The sequence below is a fragment of the Excalfactoria chinensis genome, chromosome 1 (genome assembly GCF_039878825.1).
Source record: "Excalfactoria chinensis isolate bCotChi1 chromosome 1, bCotChi1.hap2, whole genome shotgun sequence".
NCBI classification, from domain to species: domain Eukaryota; kingdom Metazoa; phylum Chordata; class Aves; order Galliformes; family Phasianidae; genus Excalfactoria; species Excalfactoria chinensis.
The window spans coordinates 28,002,570-28,022,880 of NC_092825.1; the positions used below are offsets into that span (position 1 = coordinate 28,002,570).

Consider the following 20,311-nt stretch of genomic DNA (forward strand, 5'->3'; position numbering starts at 1 on the left):
TGTAAATAGAATTTAAATAGCATCAATAAATCTTAAGGAAGAATATGTACTTGATAAGGGCTATTGCTTACTTTACATGTATCTCTTGCTGTGAAAGCTTTAAATAGCACAGATAGAAGCTTAGTTCATAATACTACAGAATCCTTGCTTGATTGAGCTCCCCGCCAAAACCATTCAGTTTCCCCTGCCATTACCTGTTATGTTAGACAAAGCCAAAGAGTCCATTGAGTCCCGAACACTTTGTTCTTGCTGCTTCAGATCAGACAAACATTCAAGTGAACCTCCGTACCACGGCGTCTGGTCATGTTTGTATCCCGATGCCCCATGTTCCATGTCCAGCTCCTGGATTTTTCTGCTGCTGGCAGGGCCTGGATGGCTGCCATACGCAGAGTCACCCAAACCATCTTGTGATTGGGCCCAGTACATGTCTGATTGATATTTCTTACTTGCTAGGCTCGGGTTATTTTTTTTCAAGTCCAACTTGCTCTTGACCATGCTATCAGAAATCCAGTGTTCACTTGATCTGATCTCTACTTCAGCAGGTTGCTGGAAAAGGCTTTTATCACCAAACTTCAGAAGAAGTTGAGTCATGTAGTCTTCATGTTCAGCCCATTCTTCAGGGTCTTCAGGCATTTCTTGCTCCACTCTTCCTTTCCAGAAGTCTTCGTTAACAAAGCTTGCCTCTTGCCTTGAAAGGCTTAAGTCATCCAGCTTACGAGAAAGCGTATCATCAGCATTGTCTGAAAGACCAGGAAATTTATAATTGAGGGCTGGTGACAGGAGGAGAGACTGGCGGCACTGGTCAGCTGAGCGGCTGCTTTTTCCCATGCGAATGCTCCTCCTGGAATCTCTTGATCGAGCAGACTGAAATGCTGAATCCGAAGAATCGGAGGCATGAACGTCCTCACCCAAGCTGCAGGTTTTTGAACAGTAGATCTGCCCTTGCTTTGGAAGGAAAGGGCAGCCAAGCAAAGAGGTCTTGCATTGAGCACAAGAAAAGCACGTCTCTGTAGCGTGCCAGTGCTGTCCATCATAGGTCATCTGAGCGTGGTCAACACCTAGAAAGGGAGAAAAAGCAATGCTCTGGGTTCTCTCAGAAACTACTTACAGAAACAAGAGCTCTGGAATGAATGCTTTTTTCTTTTTTCATAAATTGGCTTTCCCCAAGTTCGTAAGTTTAAGACCTAAAAAGGACATACATACATACATACCAATGTGCTCCCCACAGGTCTCGCAGTACTCTGCATAAAGCGATTCAAAACAGCTACAGCAGAACGGGCGTCCGTCCTTCATGATGTATCTCTGCCCACCCAGGACAGTTTCACACTCGAGGCAACAGAAGTGTTTCATGTGCCAGTGGCGACCTTCAGCTTCTGTACACTCATCAGCAAAAATTATCTTTGAAGAGATACAAATGAACTTTCATTAAAGTGGGGAAGTCCTCAGCTCAGGACTCAGAGCAAACAAAATATCCTATCTGCACAGTTAGCGCATCAAGTTAATTTGTGATTAGAGGGCTTTTGAGTACCATGATAGAAGCAGCAATTTCCTATAGTTACTGTGGCATTTTCATCTTTTCTTCTACAGCAAAGAAAGGAGAAAAAAGTACTTTTTAAAGCAAAAAATTAAATGAGATTGTAGTAACTCAAGAAGTAGCTGCTATTATGATGACTTTTTTGAATATCCATACAGAGTCTTTATCTAATTCAATCTGCAAGATTCATATCTAAATACAAACAGGTACGTGCTTTCTAAATACAGTCCTGTTGCTTGTCATACTGCCATTTTGATGAGAACTGAAACACCCCTCAGCTTTCAAACACAGCTATGCACTGCAACCCTCACAGCTTGAGGGAATGCATCTGCTGTTAGCACTTGCCCATGCAGCTTGTTAACGGAACAATAATAGGTGGGAGGACTGAATGCAAAGTGTAAATTGTACCTCATCACAGGCTGAGCATCGAGGCTTAAGTAGTTCAGCATGGTGTCTGCCACAGTGAATCTTTCCATCTTGGTAGAAGTAGATGAGGTCAACAAGGAGCTCATTACACGTGAAGCATACAAAGCATGATGGATGCCAGCATACACCAGGGCCAGCTCTCGAGGCAAAAACTGCAACTTCACCGCCATTTATTTTTGTACCACACTGGAAACAAAATCAATAAGTGAACACGCTTCCCATCCCAGATATTTAAACCAACTTAAAACAGCATGCCCAACACAAAGGTTTTATTTCATGGAATGGCCTGGGTTGAAAAGGACCACAATGATCATCCAGTTCCAATCCCCTGCTATGTGCAGTCACCAGCCACCAGACCAGGCTGCCCAGAGCCACATCCAGCCTGGCCTTGAATGCATCCAGGGATGGGGCATCTACAGCCTCCTTGGGCAACCTGTGCCAGTGTGTCACCACCCTCTGTGTGAAAAACTTCCTCTAATATCTGACCTAAAACTCCCCTGTCTCAGTTTAAAACCATTCCCCCTTGTCCTACCACCATCAAACCACATAAACAGCCGTTTCCCCTCCCGTTTATATGCTCCCTTCAAGAACTGGAAGGGAGAAAAATTTTAGAGAAAATAATTTTATTTCGACATTCTGATGAGAGGAAAAAAAAAAAACAACAAACAAACCCTAAGTTTTGTGCTAGACGAATTCTGTGCATCAACAAATCTTCTGTGAAGAGAAGTTTATTTTGTACCCAACACTATTTTGATACAAATGCCTGTTTTTCATTTGTCACTATTTTAATGTGAATCAGCGACAGTAGAAAATACATCAAAGACTCAGTTTATTGCCACTATCAAAGGTTTTTTGCTTAAGCAAGCACTACCTTCATTCTATTTATGTGCCATTTCAAAAATATCCTTTTTTTTTGTGCATGTTCAGGCACAGACGAAATAAGACTGCATTTACTACTGAGATACTGTAGTTATATATTACTGAGCCCACTGCTCGGCTTGTGGCTCCAGCAGTATTACCTGTTCACAGACTGCGTGCATCACTGCTCTCGAGAGGAGTTTAATAGTGCCTCGTCCGAGTGCCTCCTTTTTGCGCTGAGAACTAAACATCTGCAGTTCTTTCTTTTCTTCTTCGCTTAAAGACTGGCAGTATCTCACCTTCCAGAGAAAAGGCAGAATCTCACTTTAGATCCCGAGCTTTTAAAAGAGCATCTCAAAAAATGAGCATATAACATGCAAGAAATACAACAGGCATAGTGGCGATCAACATTAAACCTCAGCAGCTTGTCTTCTTTACCGTCATAATACAATACAAGCACAGTACAGAGAGAAATTTTGAGTTGCAAAATAAAATAAAACAACTGTGCTTAACGAAGCAGTTGTCCAGGCAAGAAGTAAGATTGTAAAAAAGCCAAGCCAAGAACTGCTGCTGCCCTAAAACAATGGAATTGGCCTCAATCAGCCACAACATCCTTCTTTACTTTTATGGTAAAGCGCCTACAGCTCAGCACTGCAGTACACAGGATCTCAAGCATTGACACCCCCGCCCCTTTTCTTACAAACAGCTTGTTTGTTATTTCCACTTGTACCCCAAATTACACCGCATATCTGAGGTGCAAACCCTTTACTGTCACAAAGCATCCTTTCTGTGAGCTACAATGAAATCCCAAGAATGTGTAGGTTCCTGGTAATTGGTGGGTGGCTGCAAACACTATAAAGCCAACTTGTGTTCAGTTTATTGCAGTGACACCAACCTTCCCGACAAGAAAAGGCAACGTCCTTCCAGACAGCTCTTATCTGCTCACCAGTGAAATGCAGTTAGATAACAGCCTCTGTACACAGCAGGCTGGCTTATAAGTCAGATGTGAGCACAAGAGGAGTTTCAGGCTTGTAATACATACACAGACAGGTAATGCTCCATGTAGAAGAGGCAAGCAAGGCCTCACTCCTGACCATGTGTCCCCACGTTCCCTGTTTACCTCATTATCATGGGGCGGCAGCTGATAGAGAAGTTGCTTAATCCTGTGCTTCTCTCCAGGGCTGTTAACATAAGGGACCTTCTCCTCTGGCAGGCAGGCAAAATACAGCTGTACCTACACGGGAGGAACGGGAAGTCAGACCAGGAGACACGCAGCACCTTTCAGCTACTGTTTTATCTCAAGTCTCATTACAAAGGAAGCAGGCTATGCAACATTGGATCTGTGACAGGGCCTGTGCTGAAAATACGAGACCCAGATGAACCAACTCAGCAAACCTGGCTTGCCTCTGATAAAACTAGCACCCAGCTGCTGAATTGCTTTTCTGGAATGCAATTTGCAGTGACAATTAGGGGGTGTCGTAAATTATGCACATTTAATGTTCTCATTACTCCCAGCCCCTTCAGGGCCGGTCAACAACCCTGTTGAAATTCCAAGTTTCCCTCAGCAATTTACCCCACAGGGCACGAAACCTTCCAGAAAACAGTCGCTATATAAACAAATTTAATTTGCTCTGCGCATTTTACACATTGCTGGGACAAAAGCTGTTTTGTAGCCTCCTGCTGATCAGGTTCACCCAAAGCATCAGCTTTCATTGCTTCCATGTGGCCTTTGGTAAGAAGGTGGAAACATCCTTCCCCGGGGAGGAGGCTGGATCCAGCCACATTTCAATCGGATGCAAATTACCTGTGAGGTTCGCAGGGGCTGCATGCTTTTGATAAAGAAATCAATATTAGCTGTACATGCCCATCAATCTACACTCTTCTTTTTTTTACTTTTTTTTTTTTTTTCCAGAAGAAAACGATGACAGGAAAACCGTAATGAACACTGTGACAAAGCCCCAATGGCAAAAAATATTTGTGTGGAACGGCTGCAGATTTATTGTTTTTCCTATGCAGTTTCCAGCTTGTCACGAGGCCTGGGGCAGTAAATAAGAGCCGACTATTGGCAAAAATATTACTTGCCATCCAGATGTAAATAATGCTTAGGTCAACAGCTTGTTACTGTGCAAGACAGATGAAAAAGAAGCAGCCATCAGTCACTTGACTCAGGAAGCAATCAAAATCATGTGGGAAAGGTTGCACAAAACGTTATTTGGCTTTCATTTAACCAAGTTTTTTAACACCAGAAGTCTACGGCAAGCCCGCTTAGTACGGAGCGTATTGCAAGAAGCCACAGGAAAAGATAAAAACATGCGGTACAAAGTGACCCTTTAAAGATACTTTGTGCCCTTTTCTCAGCTTGTTGCCCTGTTCTCAATTTAAGTCATTCTTCTTAGGGGAAAAAATATATCTTTAATGAGTTTGAACTATCTGGAATATGGGGATACTTTATGGAATGTATTTAATTGTTCGGACAGGACATTAGCATGCTGTTTGCCTTATAATTCATTGGGATCCTTATATACGCTTAAGCCAGCAATAAAATGAATTTCCCTAAAAATAGCCCATCATTTGCCCTTCTTGCTGATATTACCTTATTCATTAGCAAGGAAATGTCTGCACTGCAAAGAGCACACATCCTTTGCATCTCCATCGCTGTGGGCTCTAATAGCTTGGCAGCTGCCCAAGAGTGGGTGGCTCTGCCACACTTAACAAGTGTGAAGAAGCACCTCTGCCTACCTAACACTGCCTGAGCTCTAGGCCTCCCTGACTGCATAGCTGTGCTGCAGTGTCAGATAAATGAATGCTATTAGAGGTTCAATTTCATTTCCCACTGCAACCTCCTCATCAGTAGTTCTACTTTTATTTCTGCTGCCACTGTGATGTAACACATACAGAAGGAAGGGAAGAGGGGAAGGCGCAGCCCAACCAGCCCACAGGCATTGGCTGAAAAGACGGTAAAAGAGAAATCCTGGTGTGAGCAAATGGCAGGCATACAATGATTTATACAAGCATTAAATGCATTTGTGATTGTCATGGTGACAGAATGCCCACATTCTCATTGTCAAATGCCAAATTATTTGAAGAACAGAAAACTGCAGTTATGGCCTGACCAAATATGACAGTGCCAGCAGGTATGACATGAGTTTCTATTTGACCTAATAACTTAGTTCAAAGAGAAAGCACATTGCTGTGCTACTTGAAGACTCAACAGTACATCTCTCTGTGGCACGTATTTATGGAAAAATCCTGACTGGGAACAACTTTGTGTGTTTGCTTGTTTAAATATAAATGCAGTGTTGAGGATTTTAAGGTCCCTCATGGCAGCCTCTTTGGAATGGGAAACAAAACAAGGTGATGAGATTTAGATGAATTGGAGTTCTTATAATACAAGAATGTAACAGACTTGCTACTACTCCTTTAGACAGACCTAATGAGTCATTTAAAAACGCAGAACAACAGCTGGTACCTGCTCTGGTCTGAGGCCCGGCGGGACCCAGGCATATTCTTCCAGGGCACAGCCAGAGTCGTCATCTGATGTTGAGCTTCGCTGACACGCAAAGACAAGATTGTTAGCTTTGGGCTCCATCTCCAGGGGCACAAGTGTGAAGCAATCAATGTTTCAGCTGTAGTTCATCAAGCAGTCGATCTGCAGAAAGAGATTAACAGAGCTTTAATAAATTTCAACACGTAAAGACCGATTATCAACATAAACGATCCTACAAGAGTTTAGTATTCCTTGCATTGGCCAGAGCACCATTATTAGAGCATCGTTACAACAGGCCATTCAAAGGTATTTAAAGAGCTCTCAAGGAAAACAGACAACGAAAAAATGAAAACTCTGCTTACTGAAGAGAAAGAAAAGTAGGCACCCACTACCACGTTTGGCAGCCAACATCTAGTTCAGTATTAGCAGCCATCTTTTACACTTCTGCTTGCTTCACATGCAGTGTATATAGAGATAACAGAGACTCAAGCAGACACTAACAAAATGAATGAGACAAGCTCCATCTGAAGTCACTACTGAGCTAATAACACAGAACACATGAAAACTGCTCATCAAAACTGAAGAAGTTCTTGGGGAGAGACAGCTGTACAAGTAGCATCCTGTTTTTAACATGGCAGCCATAAAGCAGTGTCTGTGAGATTCCTTGTTTTAGCTGTATCAGAGCGGAAGGGTGTTGGTCCAGTTAAATATCTGAAATCCAGTTATGGCAGATTAGGCTCTGCAAAATACATCATGATTGTTCTGTTAATTTAAAACCCTACAGGGAGATGCTTCTGTTGATTCACAAAGCCTACAAAGCTCGGTATCAGTGGGATCATTTTGAGTCACAACTGGCAAAGAAGGCTCTCGCCAACATCTGTAACTTTCTGCAGTAAAAAGCTTATTAAGATAAATATCTTACATTCATTCTAGCAGCAATTCTTAGGAAACGTCAGTGGAATACAGATTACCAAAACCAGAGAGGATGCTTTCTGCCAGGATAGGCATCCTGAACACCTGAGCTTGACAATGAGCTCGCCTTTACACCGTGCCATGCGTGAGCTGCACCTTCCCTGGTTCAAGCAAACTGCTCCTCCAAGCCACTGCTTGGAAAACGTACTTTCTTTGTACACTCTGCTCCAAAACTTGTTTTGGAAACAGAGGCGCTATTTTTTGGTGCGCTGCTGGGATGGCTACACATGGTTACACTGTGTGGCCACACTGCAAGAGAAGATTTACTGTGTATCTTACGGGCTAAGCAGAGGTGCCAACCTCCCCTTTAAGAACAGACTGCTTCTTACAGAGCTTGTCAGGTATGGGGCACAGTTTGGCAATTGGACTCTAGGTGAAGGTGTGCCAGCTGCTCACAGCCATTGGTACACACGTGCACTGTCAGTAATGGGACAGTAATAGAGATCAGTCACGTTAACTGAATTCTGTTGTCTTACGTACTGTGAGAAAAGCAAGGACAGAAAGTCACGGACTGTCTATTGAAAAGGCAAAGTATGACTGGAATCAAAGAAAATGCCTCTAGAAGCTCCATCCTGTGTACTTAAAATGCAAAGGCAGACATCCTTGTGCATATTACATTCCCTGAGTTAATTTCCCTTGGAAACAGGTGACAAGACAGCAAGTGATACCAAACTGTGTCTGCCCTCCTCCTTTGGAAATGAAGTCATCCATCAGGTACATTTGTTGTTACACAGCCTGTAAGGCTGGGGGAGGAGGAACAAGAGGATACTGTCACATGGTTATAAGAAATCACCACTAGTAAAAAAAAAACAAAGCAATAGAGCTGCCTACTGCAGAAGGACAGCAATGCTAGGGCTGGGTTGGCATCCTGTGTCCCCCATCATCTAAACCCCAATAACTGTGAAGTATAAAATCCAGCCATCACCATGATGGGCATCAATGAGAAGCCCGAGTCTTCCTGAGAAGCCCCCAGCAGCAGATGTGGTGCCTCACAACCCCCATCAGAGGTAGCTGGATGGCTGGTTCACAACAAATGCCATTCACTGAGGCCTGAGCTGGTATTTCCAATTCCTACGGCATCGTGTCATAAGAAGCTGTGCTCATCAAGCTGCCACTTTTCAGAAGCTGACTCCTGCCCAATAACCCATGGGTGAAAGGAGACACAAGATGAAGCACCTTTGTCAAAGCTTCACTAGGCAGCCTGACCTCAACCACAGCAGCAAGGAGCAAACCTGACATCCCATTCAACCAGAGAGCCTGTCAGCTTTGCAGTGCCAGAGCACCAACACACCGGGTAACCGTGACACTGCTCAACATGGACTGCTCCAGAGCCTCTCTGTGGGATCACAGGCCAACTGCTCTGCCTTGCTTTCTCCAGCTGACAAGAACAATAAATAACTGTGACCCTGTGCAGACCTGCTAGCTTTCCTGGGGATTTCTGAGCGCTAAGGCTACGTGCTACTTCCCTATGGCAAAAAGGCAGTGCTGAGCACTGTTAGGATTTCAAGCATACCAAAGGTACATAAACACGAGATAGCTGCCTAATTCCAAAGAGAAGGCTTTCAGTGGAGATGGGACATGCTCCTTTTCCACCAAGACTGATGCTGGGTTACCTTTACCTGCTCCTTTGGGGCAGAACAGGGCAGATCCCCAAGCCCGTTCTCCCTGTGACACAGCATGGGCTGCCAGTAGGAATGGCAGGGGATAAAGGAGCAACATACCTGATCTCAAGCTGCAAGAAACAACTTCAGCATCAGGGTGCTCTCCCTGAGGTAAGGTGATTGATTGGCAGTGTTTAAAGTGAGGTGCATAAACCTCAACAAGCCCAGATTACTCAAAGGACAGCGCTCACTTTAAAAGAGCTGCCATAGTGCTAACAGCGAGCCGGCTATCAACTGCCTGACAAGGCACCATAAAGCAGCACGCAAATATCCCGGTGCTGCTGACAGCGAGGTCCCGAAAAACAGCGCCGCTAACAGCGAGCTATTTACCCAGCTATTCCAGCAATCGCTTGTTTAGAAGTTCTCCTTCCTTTCCTGCCCAAGTGGAATTTGGTTTGCGTTTCCAAGCTGCAAGGCTCTTCCTCCCCACCCCAGCTCCCCCCCAACTGCACCGCTTCTTCAAAGCAGCGCTGTTTGAAACGGCTGCATCCTAAGGAGGATTCAGATGAACATAAACAACAGCTGAAAAAATAAGCTCTTTCTGAGGGATGAGTATTCAGGTGGTCTTCTTTCTTCTCGTGCCACGACAGCTACACAACGCTGCAAGTTCTGCTTTGCTCTCTTCAGTTCTGTGGAACATTCCGAGGTTTCAGCTCTGCTCCAATACTACCTCAAACAGCAAAAAGCTTCCTAGCCTACAAGGAGATACTTGGCTGGCAGCTTGACAACGATGGGTAACATCGTCCAGTTAAACAGCTAAATTCGGTTTAAAAAGAAAAGCAACGATGACGTGTGTTTTTTGCACTGAAATGACCAAAAAGGACCGAGTTCTTAGAAGGAGAAGCAAAGACAAACTGCGCTCCCAACTACAAGCCCACTGGTGCGTGAAACATGGGGGTATCAAACATGGAGCGCAGCCCTCAGACACCGGAGGAAGGTTATCCTCGTGCTAGGATTTCCAGCTCACTGATTATGCTCCGCCGTCACCCCTGACCAGATAGGAGAGGTCACGATTTGCGAGCACGGTTAGACAAACACCTCCTCGGCCACCCCCTGCTGTTTTACTCTGTCCTGCAGGGCAAATTGTTTAACGACTTTTTTTGTTAGAACGCTTGTTAACAAGGCAATAGGGGATGCGAGATGCATATCGCTCACACACACACACACACACACACACACTCACCCATTCACAACCAAGGCTCGGCGAGTTAAGATTAGCGCGGGCAGCCCGTTCACCTGCTCGGCGCAGCCCTCCCGCATCAACCCGCGTTCCGGGAGGAAAGACGGCACGCGGCAGCGATAACCCCGTACGGGAACCACCGCAGGGCTGCTCCCAGTGCACGTCCCGCAGTGACACGCGGCTCCAGGTGCGAACAGCCGCACCGGGCCGGCATCTCCGGGCGGACCCGGGGAGCGAGGAACTTGTCTCCTTCTCCCCGACCGGAGCCCTGCAGCGCCTCGGGGGCGGCGCGCTGTGCAAATGCCCCCCTCCACCCCCCGCCCTGTCCTTCAGGGCTGCATGGATTCAGCGAGAAAGAAATCTCGCCTTCTACAGCCTCCCATTGATTTTTTTTTAATTCTATTTTAGACTGCAGCCAGCCTTTCCCGCAGTGTACACACACGCTCAGGTTTCACTCCGTCACCTGTTGGCTCCCGAACAACACCCTTCTTTGTTAGGGCTCGCAGCCCCCATTTGAGACAAGTTTCCAGGGAGGGCACTTGGAGAAATCGTTCGATAAGTCACCGGGCTGGAGCCGCACGAACGCAGCTCCGCACGCGGCCTCCTCCGACGGACCCGCCTCGGCTCATCGCGGCGCAGCCGGACCCGACGGCCGGCCGGGCTGCGGGCTCCCGGCGGCGCGGTGCCTCCCATCCCCGCCCCCGCGGCTCCGCACCGCCGCCCGCGTTACCTCCTCGCCGCCGGCCGAACCCGAGCCCCGTCCCGCGGCTCCCGCCGGGCCCCGAGCATCCCCGCTCGCCGCTCACCTCGGGCTGCGGCGGGGCTCCCCCGGCGCCGGGCGCAACCCGGAGGAAGGGGCGGGGGGGCTCCTCCTTCCCCTCCTCGGCCCGCCCGCTGCGAGCTACCTGGGCCGCCCCCCGCCCCGGGCCCGGCCGGCCCCTGCCCTCCGTCCTCCGCCCTCCCCCCCGGGGCTTCGGGCCGGGGCGGGCGCGGCCTCTCCTCTCCGCCGCACCCCCCCCCCGGTACATCCCCCGGCCGGGGACGGGAGCCCGGCGCCGAGCGCTCGTCCCCCCGGCTCCTGCGGGAGGAGGCAGGAATTCGGCAGGAATTTCTCCCGGCGGCGACCTCGGCTCTCGTGCCGGGAGGAGCCCGATCCGAGCTCCCGAGGGACGCGGCGGCCAACTTCAGCGCCGCGGACACGAAGAACCGCGTTTTACCGACGGCGCTTCGCCCGCGTTCTCGCTGGAAATGGGTTTCCCACCCCGCCCCGCATTGTGCTCTCCGGGAGGGCTGACCCCGCGGTCCTCCGAGAGCGCCCGAGCTGATAACGACGGGAAAACTATTGTATTAACCAAAGGAACGGAAAGAAAGCGCTGCGCCCCCGCCTTCAGGGACGCCTCAAGCGGGCCCCTGGGAGGAAGACATGCCGGGGTGACACCGGGCCGCCGAGAACCGGCTGCACCCTTACACGGCGCAGCTCCGCCAGCGCAATCCTGCCGTGTGGGGCCGAGCAGCCCCCATCTGGCGGCCGGCTGAACATCTGCCCGTTCCATTCACACCGCTCATCAGAAATGGAAGCGTCAGGAATAACGTTTGTCCTTCCCCGCTCCGAGTTAAACAACAGCTGTCTGTGTGTATTGCCTTCTCCTGCAGGGCGCCTGACCGTGCCCCGGGGCTGCGGGGCAATGCGCTTCGCCATCGTAAGGCCAAAGCCCTGTACAACGTGCCCGTAAGAGAGCCGTGCCCGTGCCGTGTCCCGAAAGTACTATTCGCATCAGTAAAACCATTGGTTTTTATGCAGAAGTGCCATCAAGCCCGGTATAACTCCTGTTAAACCTGCCACAGCGCATCACGAAGGGGTTTCAAGCAGTCAAGTCGCTTTCAACTCTTTTAAACTCTCAGATTGCTGTTTCAGCGCTCAAGCGCTGGATCGTAATTGTAGCCCTGAATGTCAGGCGAAGGAATCGACTGCCGTAACTCCCCCCGGGGCATCTGCACATTTCTGAGCTATCTGTCTCTTTTGATGCAGGCTCCTTCCACAGGAGCAATTGCGTTGCTATGGCTTTCTGTTTCTTACACAACAAATACAACGGCATACGTGCTCTTTATCTGAAGCATAAACTCCAGAAGTTGCCTCAGAAAAAAAACAACCCTTAAAAAAAGACAAGCAGAAACCTTCTTGCCCTTTAAGGCACGTTTCACATTCTTGGCTCCGGCTGGGTAGAGCTAATTCTTCAAACAACCGGCTGGTTCAGGGGATCTGTAATGGATACGGAGCCGTTTGCCCCAAGGTCTTAGCACAAATTTAGTCTGGGTAACAACTTTCTTTTACCGCTGACCAGGCCACGTGTGTTCTCTGGCCTGCATGAAATTTGCTCCGAGTATCAGCTGGGTTTCACAGTTGGCAATTATCCACCTGACAGAACATCCCTTGAGATAACACCAGTAATTGCTACCTTTGTTGGCAGTCTCGGAAGAGAGACCAAGGAGCGGGGAATTAATTAACCTCTTGTGCTTTAGACGCTGTTTCCCTGGGTAGGACAGTGGCAAAACACCCACTGCTCAAACCTGATTACTTCTACGGACAAACAGCGGAGATCGCTGTCTACATCAGCACCCTTTAACGATCACCACCTTCACTCCAAGGGTTTCAATTAAGTATCATCTCGTCTGTTCATTTATTACCAAAAAACAAGTGAGTCAGCTCTGAAAGGTGAAAGTCTGCAGTGAGCTGAATGGGGGGGAGACCAAAAAGAGGAAACCTGTCAGTCCTAATTCCATCAGGGACCTCAATGAGAAAACTATGCAAAATTAACCAGGTTTCTTATTTTGAAACAAAACAAGCCAAGAAGGATTTTGCATGTTTCTGACAGTGCAAGAAAAGTCCAAGGAACAGGAATTACAACTGCTTGATCACAAACTGAAGCCTGAGCCTGGTGCACACTGCTACCTTTAAGGAATTTTAGGAGAGGTGACCAGAGCACGTTTGATCCTGACTTCAGACTACAATGTGAGGAGCTCCAGGGTGTTTCTGCAGCACCCAGACCCACTCCACCTTCAGCAGCCTCAGGTCTATACCTTGAGGGAGCAAAGAGGCCAGCGTACGGGATGCAGTCCCATGACAGTCTGAGCTAGGCAAGATCCAACCCAGCAAATACATGCTGGTTTGGTTCCCTGAGCCAGGCAGCACTAGCACAACAAAAAGATAGGCCCAGCTCCTCAAAGACCACTCTAGATGCTGTTCAAAAATACAAGGGTAATGTAACTATGTTCATAGTATCATAGAATTTCCTGAGTTGAAAGGGACCCATAAGAATCATAGATACAGAATCATGAAGGTCGGAAAAAACCTCCAAGATCACCAAGTCCAACCACCAACCCATGTCCACCAGCCACGTCCTTCAGTGCCACATCTCCAGGGTCCTGAACACCTCCACAAACAGTCATAGAGTCCAACTGCTGGCTCCACAATGGACCACCCAAAATTCAAACCCTGTGTCTGAAAGAGTTGTCAGATGCTCCTTGAACTCTGTCAGCTCACTGCCATCCCTACTGACCTGGGCAGCCTGTTCCAGGCCTGACCATGCTCTGGTGAAGAACCTTTTCCTGACTCCCAACCTGACCCTCCCCTCACACAGCTCTGTGCTGTTCCCTCAGGTCCCGTCGCTGTCACCAGAGAGATCAGTGTTTGCTCTTCAGTTCCCCTCAGGGAGAAGTTGTAGGCCTCCATGAGTTCACTCCTTATCCCCCTTCTGAATGCATCAATTTTGCTGTGTATAAGAAACCCCTGTGGACATCCATCTGCATCTCTGGATACTTAAGCATCCTGTCAAACCTGGCCCTAGGTCTCTTCCAGATTAAGAGCATGAGGTGTACACGGAAGTACATCTTCATAGTTAGGAACAGTTTTCACAATGTTACTGCTATATATTATCCTTAGGAGGTACCTGAAGCACTGGATGCCTTTAAAGCACAGGTGAAGCTGTGGATTGTAGAATTATAGAGCAGCCTGGGTTGGAAGGGACCCCGAGGATCGTCAAGTTCTAACCCCCTCTGCCACAGGCAGGGCCACCAACCTCCAGGTCTGGTACTAGACCAGGCTGCCCAGGGCCCCATCCAACCTGGCCTCGAACACCTTCAGGGACAGGGCATCCACAGCCTCTCTGTGCAGCCTGTTCCAGCACCTCACTGCTCTCTCTGTGAAGAACTTCTCCCTGACATCCAAAAGATGACTGTAATGGGTCACCAGAGAAGGTTCACCTCTTTGTGCCACTCTGGCTGTAGAGCCATAGGTGAAACCTCCATGAGCTCTCCCCACTCAACCTGATCTCCTTCTGTCTGCACTACATTCCCTCCGTGTCCACATGGGGACAGGGAGGTGGCTGAGGAACCGTGTCCAGGCAGACCGGCAGCAGCACAGCAGCTCCTCACCACACACTGCTTGGGGACATCTCACAAATGGTGGGCCAGTGCGGTCACTAATGTGCTAAGGCCACTCAGTTCTGTCACTGCTTGGTTTTATCCTGTATTTTTCAGGCTACAAAGAAAGAGCACAGTGGCAGCACCTGTGATGTCTTCAGGTCCGAATCCTTGTTAATTTTCAATTAAATACTGAGAAAGCCATCACTATATAAGACAGGCAGACAAGAGGTGATGTGCAACAGACAAGGAGAGATATGGGAATGAAATCACAGCCTGCACGGGGAATGCAAAAAGTGGAAAAATAGGGGTGAGGGTTTTTTGTCCCACACAGGTCTGTGACACAGTTGGGGTGCTCACTTTCCCCTCTTCTTTGCTGCGCTCAGTGTGATGCATCCCCCTGCCTGCTTTACCTCTGGCAAAGTGGGCACAATGCCCAACACAACTTCAGAGGATAAGTGCAAATGCCCAATGGAAACATTAGCATCAGATAACAAAATGTGAGCCAGCCGAGTCTCTCTTATCGAACCAGACAGAAGCACGCTCATGGTGTTTCCACCCGCTGCAGGATGGCTGCCGAGGCACTGGGGGGGACGGACCACCACCCAGATGCCTCTGGCCTGTGGATGGGCTGACGTTACAAAGCAAGAGGTTTGTTTTATTTCCTCTTCTTAGTGCTCCTGCGGTCTGCGAACAAAACACCTTGTAAAACCCCCATTCCACTTTGCTTCAGCAGCAAAGAGTGAGAAGTTTCATTAAAATGTCTGTCCTTGTTGGATTGGGCTTGGACATGCTCCCGAACCAACAGGTCTGTTGTGGAACCTGGAAATTCGGAACCTGACAGGCTTTTCAGAAGACAGCAATCTGATTTTATCACAACTGGTTCTGTGCAGCTCGCAGTCGCACAAGGTGTGAGGAGCTGCCTGGGCTGACAGCTCTTCAGGTCTCACCTGCAACCCCGCTGCAGCCAGTGTCACTCTTCTGGGGTACCAGCCGGCCTCCCAGCTGCATCAGCGTCCCCAGCTAATTGCCATCCCATTTCCCAGGCTGTATGAGGCATTACCAAGTGCCTTGCAACAACTTGTGCCTGCGACACTTTGCCTGTAGCTGAGCTGACGCAGGGTGGAATCACTGCCTGGCTTTTTAATAATACACCAGCACAAACACCGTTGTGCAACGTGGAAGGTGTTGCATAGCTGGTGCTAATGCACTGTTTGCTTATTGAGGTACTTCTAAGCCAGGTATTATGCCAAAGCCTATGTGGTTGATGAATGATATCAATCTTATCTGTGTCAAGTCCTATTCTCAGGCCTTGCCTCCAAAGAGCCCATCACGATTCATCTAAATTGGTTTGGAAATTGATTCAGATTAAAAAAGGAAATGGTATAAACTCTGTGGGGTTCTTCTGCTGGAGGGTGGCTTATCACAGGAGGCATCTGTGCAAAGAGACAAACTAATGTCTTAAAATGAACTTTGGGCTCTTAGTGAGTGTGATTTTGTGGATGAGGAAATGCTGCAGTGATGCGTGGCCTGTTCCTGCCTTGAAGCCACACTTTGGAGAAAAACAGGTGATTGAGACTAAGTGAAGGCACAGTTTGATATTCTGAGACCTATATAAAACAGCACACCACAAACACATGGGACAAACAATGACTGCATTAACTCTTCAGCTTATTTTATTGAATGAAAATCACAGGCCATACTCAAGGAAGGCAGAGCTGTAAGGAGAACATAAAGAATGTCTGATGAGTAACAACACATTAGTCCTTTGTTAGCTTTCAGTAAAGCAGCTGTAAGAAAGAAAGAGAGACTGCCAGCAGTATGGGCTGTGAAGACCAAAGGCCACGCAACCCTACTAAAAGGCATCACTGAAAAAAAGATATGTGTTTCAGTCTAATGCACAGCAAAAGCAACCAGTAAGTACTAAGTCATATTATAGTCAGGCAAGGCTAGGAAGAATCCTCTCACTTCTTGCTCAGCAAACTGAAACATCTGTCTCAAAGCTGGGCAGGCTTCCACCTCGGCATTGCTCTTCTATCCAGCCAGTTCATTCCATTGCTTCTGTTATTGCAGCTTTCTTGATTTTTGTTAAGATTTCTTTTTCTTCATGCTTAAGAAGGCTTGCCATGGGCTAGGCAGGATCCAAGTGACACCCGCTATACAAACACTAATCCACAGTTGTACAACGAGTTCCCATGCTTTAAGATGTGGCTGGCTTAAAAATAAGACTAAATCCTCTATCTAAAGTTCATTGCATGAGAGCTATGGAGACTTTTTTTTCCCCTCTGAAGTATAATTAGTTCTTTCCCAGACAGGTTTACTGCAGGATGAGTTGAGTGCAATCGTCAGCATAAGGGAGGGATAGGAGGTAAGCAGAGGGACGGTCCTGCTCCTGGTCAGTAGGTAGCTATTATAACCACGCTGATACATCAACACCACATCAAACAGAAGCCAGGGAATATCGCTTCACCAGCATTTCTCTCTGCCAAGTTCCACTGGGATTATGAATACACAGGTATGAACTGAGGAGAAAAGAAAGCCCCAAAATAGCCAAAAGTGCCACCACATCAGTTAAAAAAACAACCCACCAAGCTCAGCCAGACCTAGCAGAGACATAGTTGAAAGGCATTATTAGAAAGAGTCATATTTCTTCTCCAAGTATTCCCTTCTCCACATAGCTAGGTCAGGTGGTGGGGACTTAAAAGCACTCTTTTCCCTCTCTTCATGTAGATTATACTTGAAGTTCAAGTCCAAGATGTCTGTTCAAGATGTAAGTTACGCCTGGTTTTCATCAGGATAATAGTGAAGATTTCAGTTAAGCAAATACTCAAAAAGAAATCAGGTTAATTACGTTCTCTTGCCAGCAGCCATTAGATTTTCCACACAAACTATAAGACTCAAAAGTGTGTAACTACAACAGGGAAAACTATCTTAGGTCCCCTAAATATCAAGCTCCACCTCATTGCTATCATGACATTAATACAGAAAAGACTGTAGCCGCCAATACAACGTCCTTAACTGTATTCATAGAAAGATTTGCACAGTCTTAAGAATAAATAGGCATATTTTCAGAACAAACGTTTTATACACAGTAATGAAAATCCTTGTGTAGGTGGCATACAATAAAGTTAAGATTGTTTTAAGAACACTCAGCAGGTACCCTTGACATGAGTGACCTTTGTACAAGTATCCATTTATTCTAAAGTCCTTCTGGTACTGTCAGCTGCTGAAACAGCAACTGTTTGACATTACCTGACACTTGATAGTTTGCTAGAAGCCACCTAGCTTTAAGCTACACCCACCTGGACACGTCAACATGTCCCAGCTTTTCTTTCTTACCAACTTGCTTCGGAAGATGGATTCCTTTGGACACATGAAGTAGGAATGCCTCGCGTAAAAAGAGTACCAGAACGTAACAGAAGTGAGCAAGTGGCAATGCAAGCTATGGCCGCAATGCTTCTAGAATAAGCAGGATCCCTACACCCCCATTTAGAAATATATTCACACTCAGTCACCATGAAGTGAGGGTCTGCTCTGAGTCACAGGCAGAGGGAACCTGTTCTAGTGTCAAGACATTTTCTCAAAGACAGTTCAAGACTAATTTCTTCAATTCAGCGGTTTCTAAGGAAGAATTCAATCAGTTTTAGAGCGAGATAGCAGAAAAAATATGCAACCTACCCATTACATAATGCTTCAGTATCTTTTAAATATGTTTTGAAAGAAAGCATTTGGGATAGCACTATGAATTCAAGGCAAAACACTGCCTTGTGACAAACAGGGTTTTACTAAATACAACCTCTGAGTGTCACATCTGCCGTATGACTCCAGATACACCTGACGTGTCAGGTTGTCAAGACAATGTTTTTACAGGTTTGAGCATTAGCAACTGATACGTTCTGAGGCCATACAAAGTCTTGAGTGTATGGCTGCACGTTTAGTGTTAGTTTTTAGCAACGCAGTACCTTGAAGCATTCACATTTTCCTGACTTGCTTTCTTGTCTACAACAATTACTGCTGAGACAAGTTTAACTCGCAGCCAATTAGTAAGCAGAAGAAAGATGAGAATAAATATTTCACAACAGCCACATACACAACTCTCCAACTTGATGTAATCTTTGGATTTTTGTGTTACACACATGCATCCCTCCCTCCTCAGTCATCATCTACTTTCTCTTCAGCAGTACTTCTTCAGAACTCTCCTTCCCTCATACACAGAAGTAATGAGTCAGTGATAATTACACTGTTTTTATAAATGCAATATATTGACAGCCACCCTGGACCTTTCTTCCAGCACTGTAACGAGAGCTCTGGTCTTGCGAAGCTACTCTGAAATTTGCATCAGGTGATTTTTAAAGCAAGAAACATTTTTTTTCCCAACAAAGAGCAGAGATGGAGGCGTGGTTCAGGATCACCTTTTAGGTTTGGGCAGTTGGCAGATGTCCCATACACACCTCCTGCGAGGCAGAAGCTCCGTTCCCAGAAATAAGACAGAATTCATTAAATAGAATGAGACATTAAGGAAAATAAATAAATAAATGAAGGTTCTCTTAAAAAAAAGGCAATCCAGTTATACTACCCGCAGTTCCATTAATAAGAATTCAGTTACTAAGTGAGGAATCCAGACCTTGTTTTGAGTATTACAACTAACTGCTTTCTAAACAAACTCGAGTGCCATTAGATTAGGAAGTCCATACTCAAACGATTCCCAGCATGCTGATCAGATAGATAACCTCTAAAATTTGGCAAGACCAAGCTACCACTGCAAAGATCCAGAGAGTTCCCTGCTTAGTGGGAGTGAAACCCCATAGGCTGTTCACACTACATCTAAACACAGAAAACACCAAGAGACTGTAACGACCTGGGCTGACACTGCGTTAAGACCACAGAGCCTCAAGTGCTACTCACCTTCCTCTTCTAAATGAGATCTGGATTTGCTTCTTCATTACACATAACACCAGGAAGACTAGGGAACATCTGCATAGTCAAAACTAGCTTGTAGCATAACATAAGTTCAGAAGTGTGTTCTTGGCACTGCCCAAAGCACCCAGTAGATGATGACTTGTTAAAAACGCAGCTTGATCAACTCCTGCTTGATACCATTACAACTACTACAGCTACCATAGCTGACTAATTCTTCAAGGCATGAGTGATCAAGTGGCACCAGCTGCACCACTGAGATGACACACATGCAAGAGGAGCGGCAGATTTCATTAACAAGGAAGAGGAAGAATGCCTGGGAGAATTAGAAGAGGGTGGGTAGCCCAGTTTAGATGCTAAAATAAGACCTTTGTACCAAACTACGATCTTATCACTCAGCTGCCACAATTGCAATGGACAGGTTGCCTCCTCTTGATTTCTCTTTGATCCACAGAAGACAGTGGAGTTAAGACAATAAGGGCAAGAAGCTGAATCAACATGCTGATTCTCCCAGCAGTGGATTTCAACAGAGATCCGTTACTGCGCAGTGAAAATGATGGAGCTAGGTTCAGGATATGCAATTATCTTTAGCTTTTCCCAATTAAGCCTTGCAGCGCTCTCAATGAGAATTTAAGAACATACATACTTCAACTTCTGTATGAAGTTATTAACATCACAGGAGATGAACAGCGCAACAAGCCATTCGCACTCTGTATTACCAACAACTAAATGCCAAAGAGCAAGTTTTTGGATCCAGTTATTGCATATAATTATACCTATCTCTATGAATAAATGAAAACTAGTTTGCATTTCTTCCCTGATCATTAGCCTCATTTGCATAAGTGTTATGAGGCCAG

The 20,311-nt window shown here is 46.7% G+C and overlaps 1 protein-coding gene across 5 annotated transcripts in view; it reads right to left on the minus strand.

Moving 5' to 3' along the window:
* The window catches only part of PRICKLE1 (prickle planar cell polarity protein 1), a 58,999-nt gene that overhangs the window by 4,299 nt on the left and 34,389 nt on the right, over window positions 1–20,311 (minus strand). For 3 of the 5 annotated variants that reach the window (XM_072338948.1, XM_072338964.1, XM_072338972.1), the window contains 6 exons: window positions 6,288–6,467; window positions 3,939–4,052; window positions 2,980–3,117; window positions 1,943–2,146; window positions 1,212–1,398; window positions 195–1,058 (listed from right to left, as the gene is read on the minus strand). In XM_072338948.1, coding sequence (XP_072195049.1) covers window positions 195–1,058; window positions 1,212–1,398; window positions 1,943–2,146; window positions 2,980–3,117; window positions 3,939–4,052; window positions 6,288–6,407 — 1,627 coding nt within the window. In that variant the 5' untranslated portion in view covers window positions 6,408–6,467. Of the gene's footprint in view, window positions 1–194; window positions 1,059–1,211; window positions 1,399–1,942; window positions 2,147–2,979; window positions 3,118–3,938; window positions 4,053–6,287; window positions 6,468–10,848; window positions 11,018–20,311 lie in introns of those variants that run through there. The other 2 variants (XM_072338982.1, XM_072338956.1) reach the window with 2 other exon arrangements.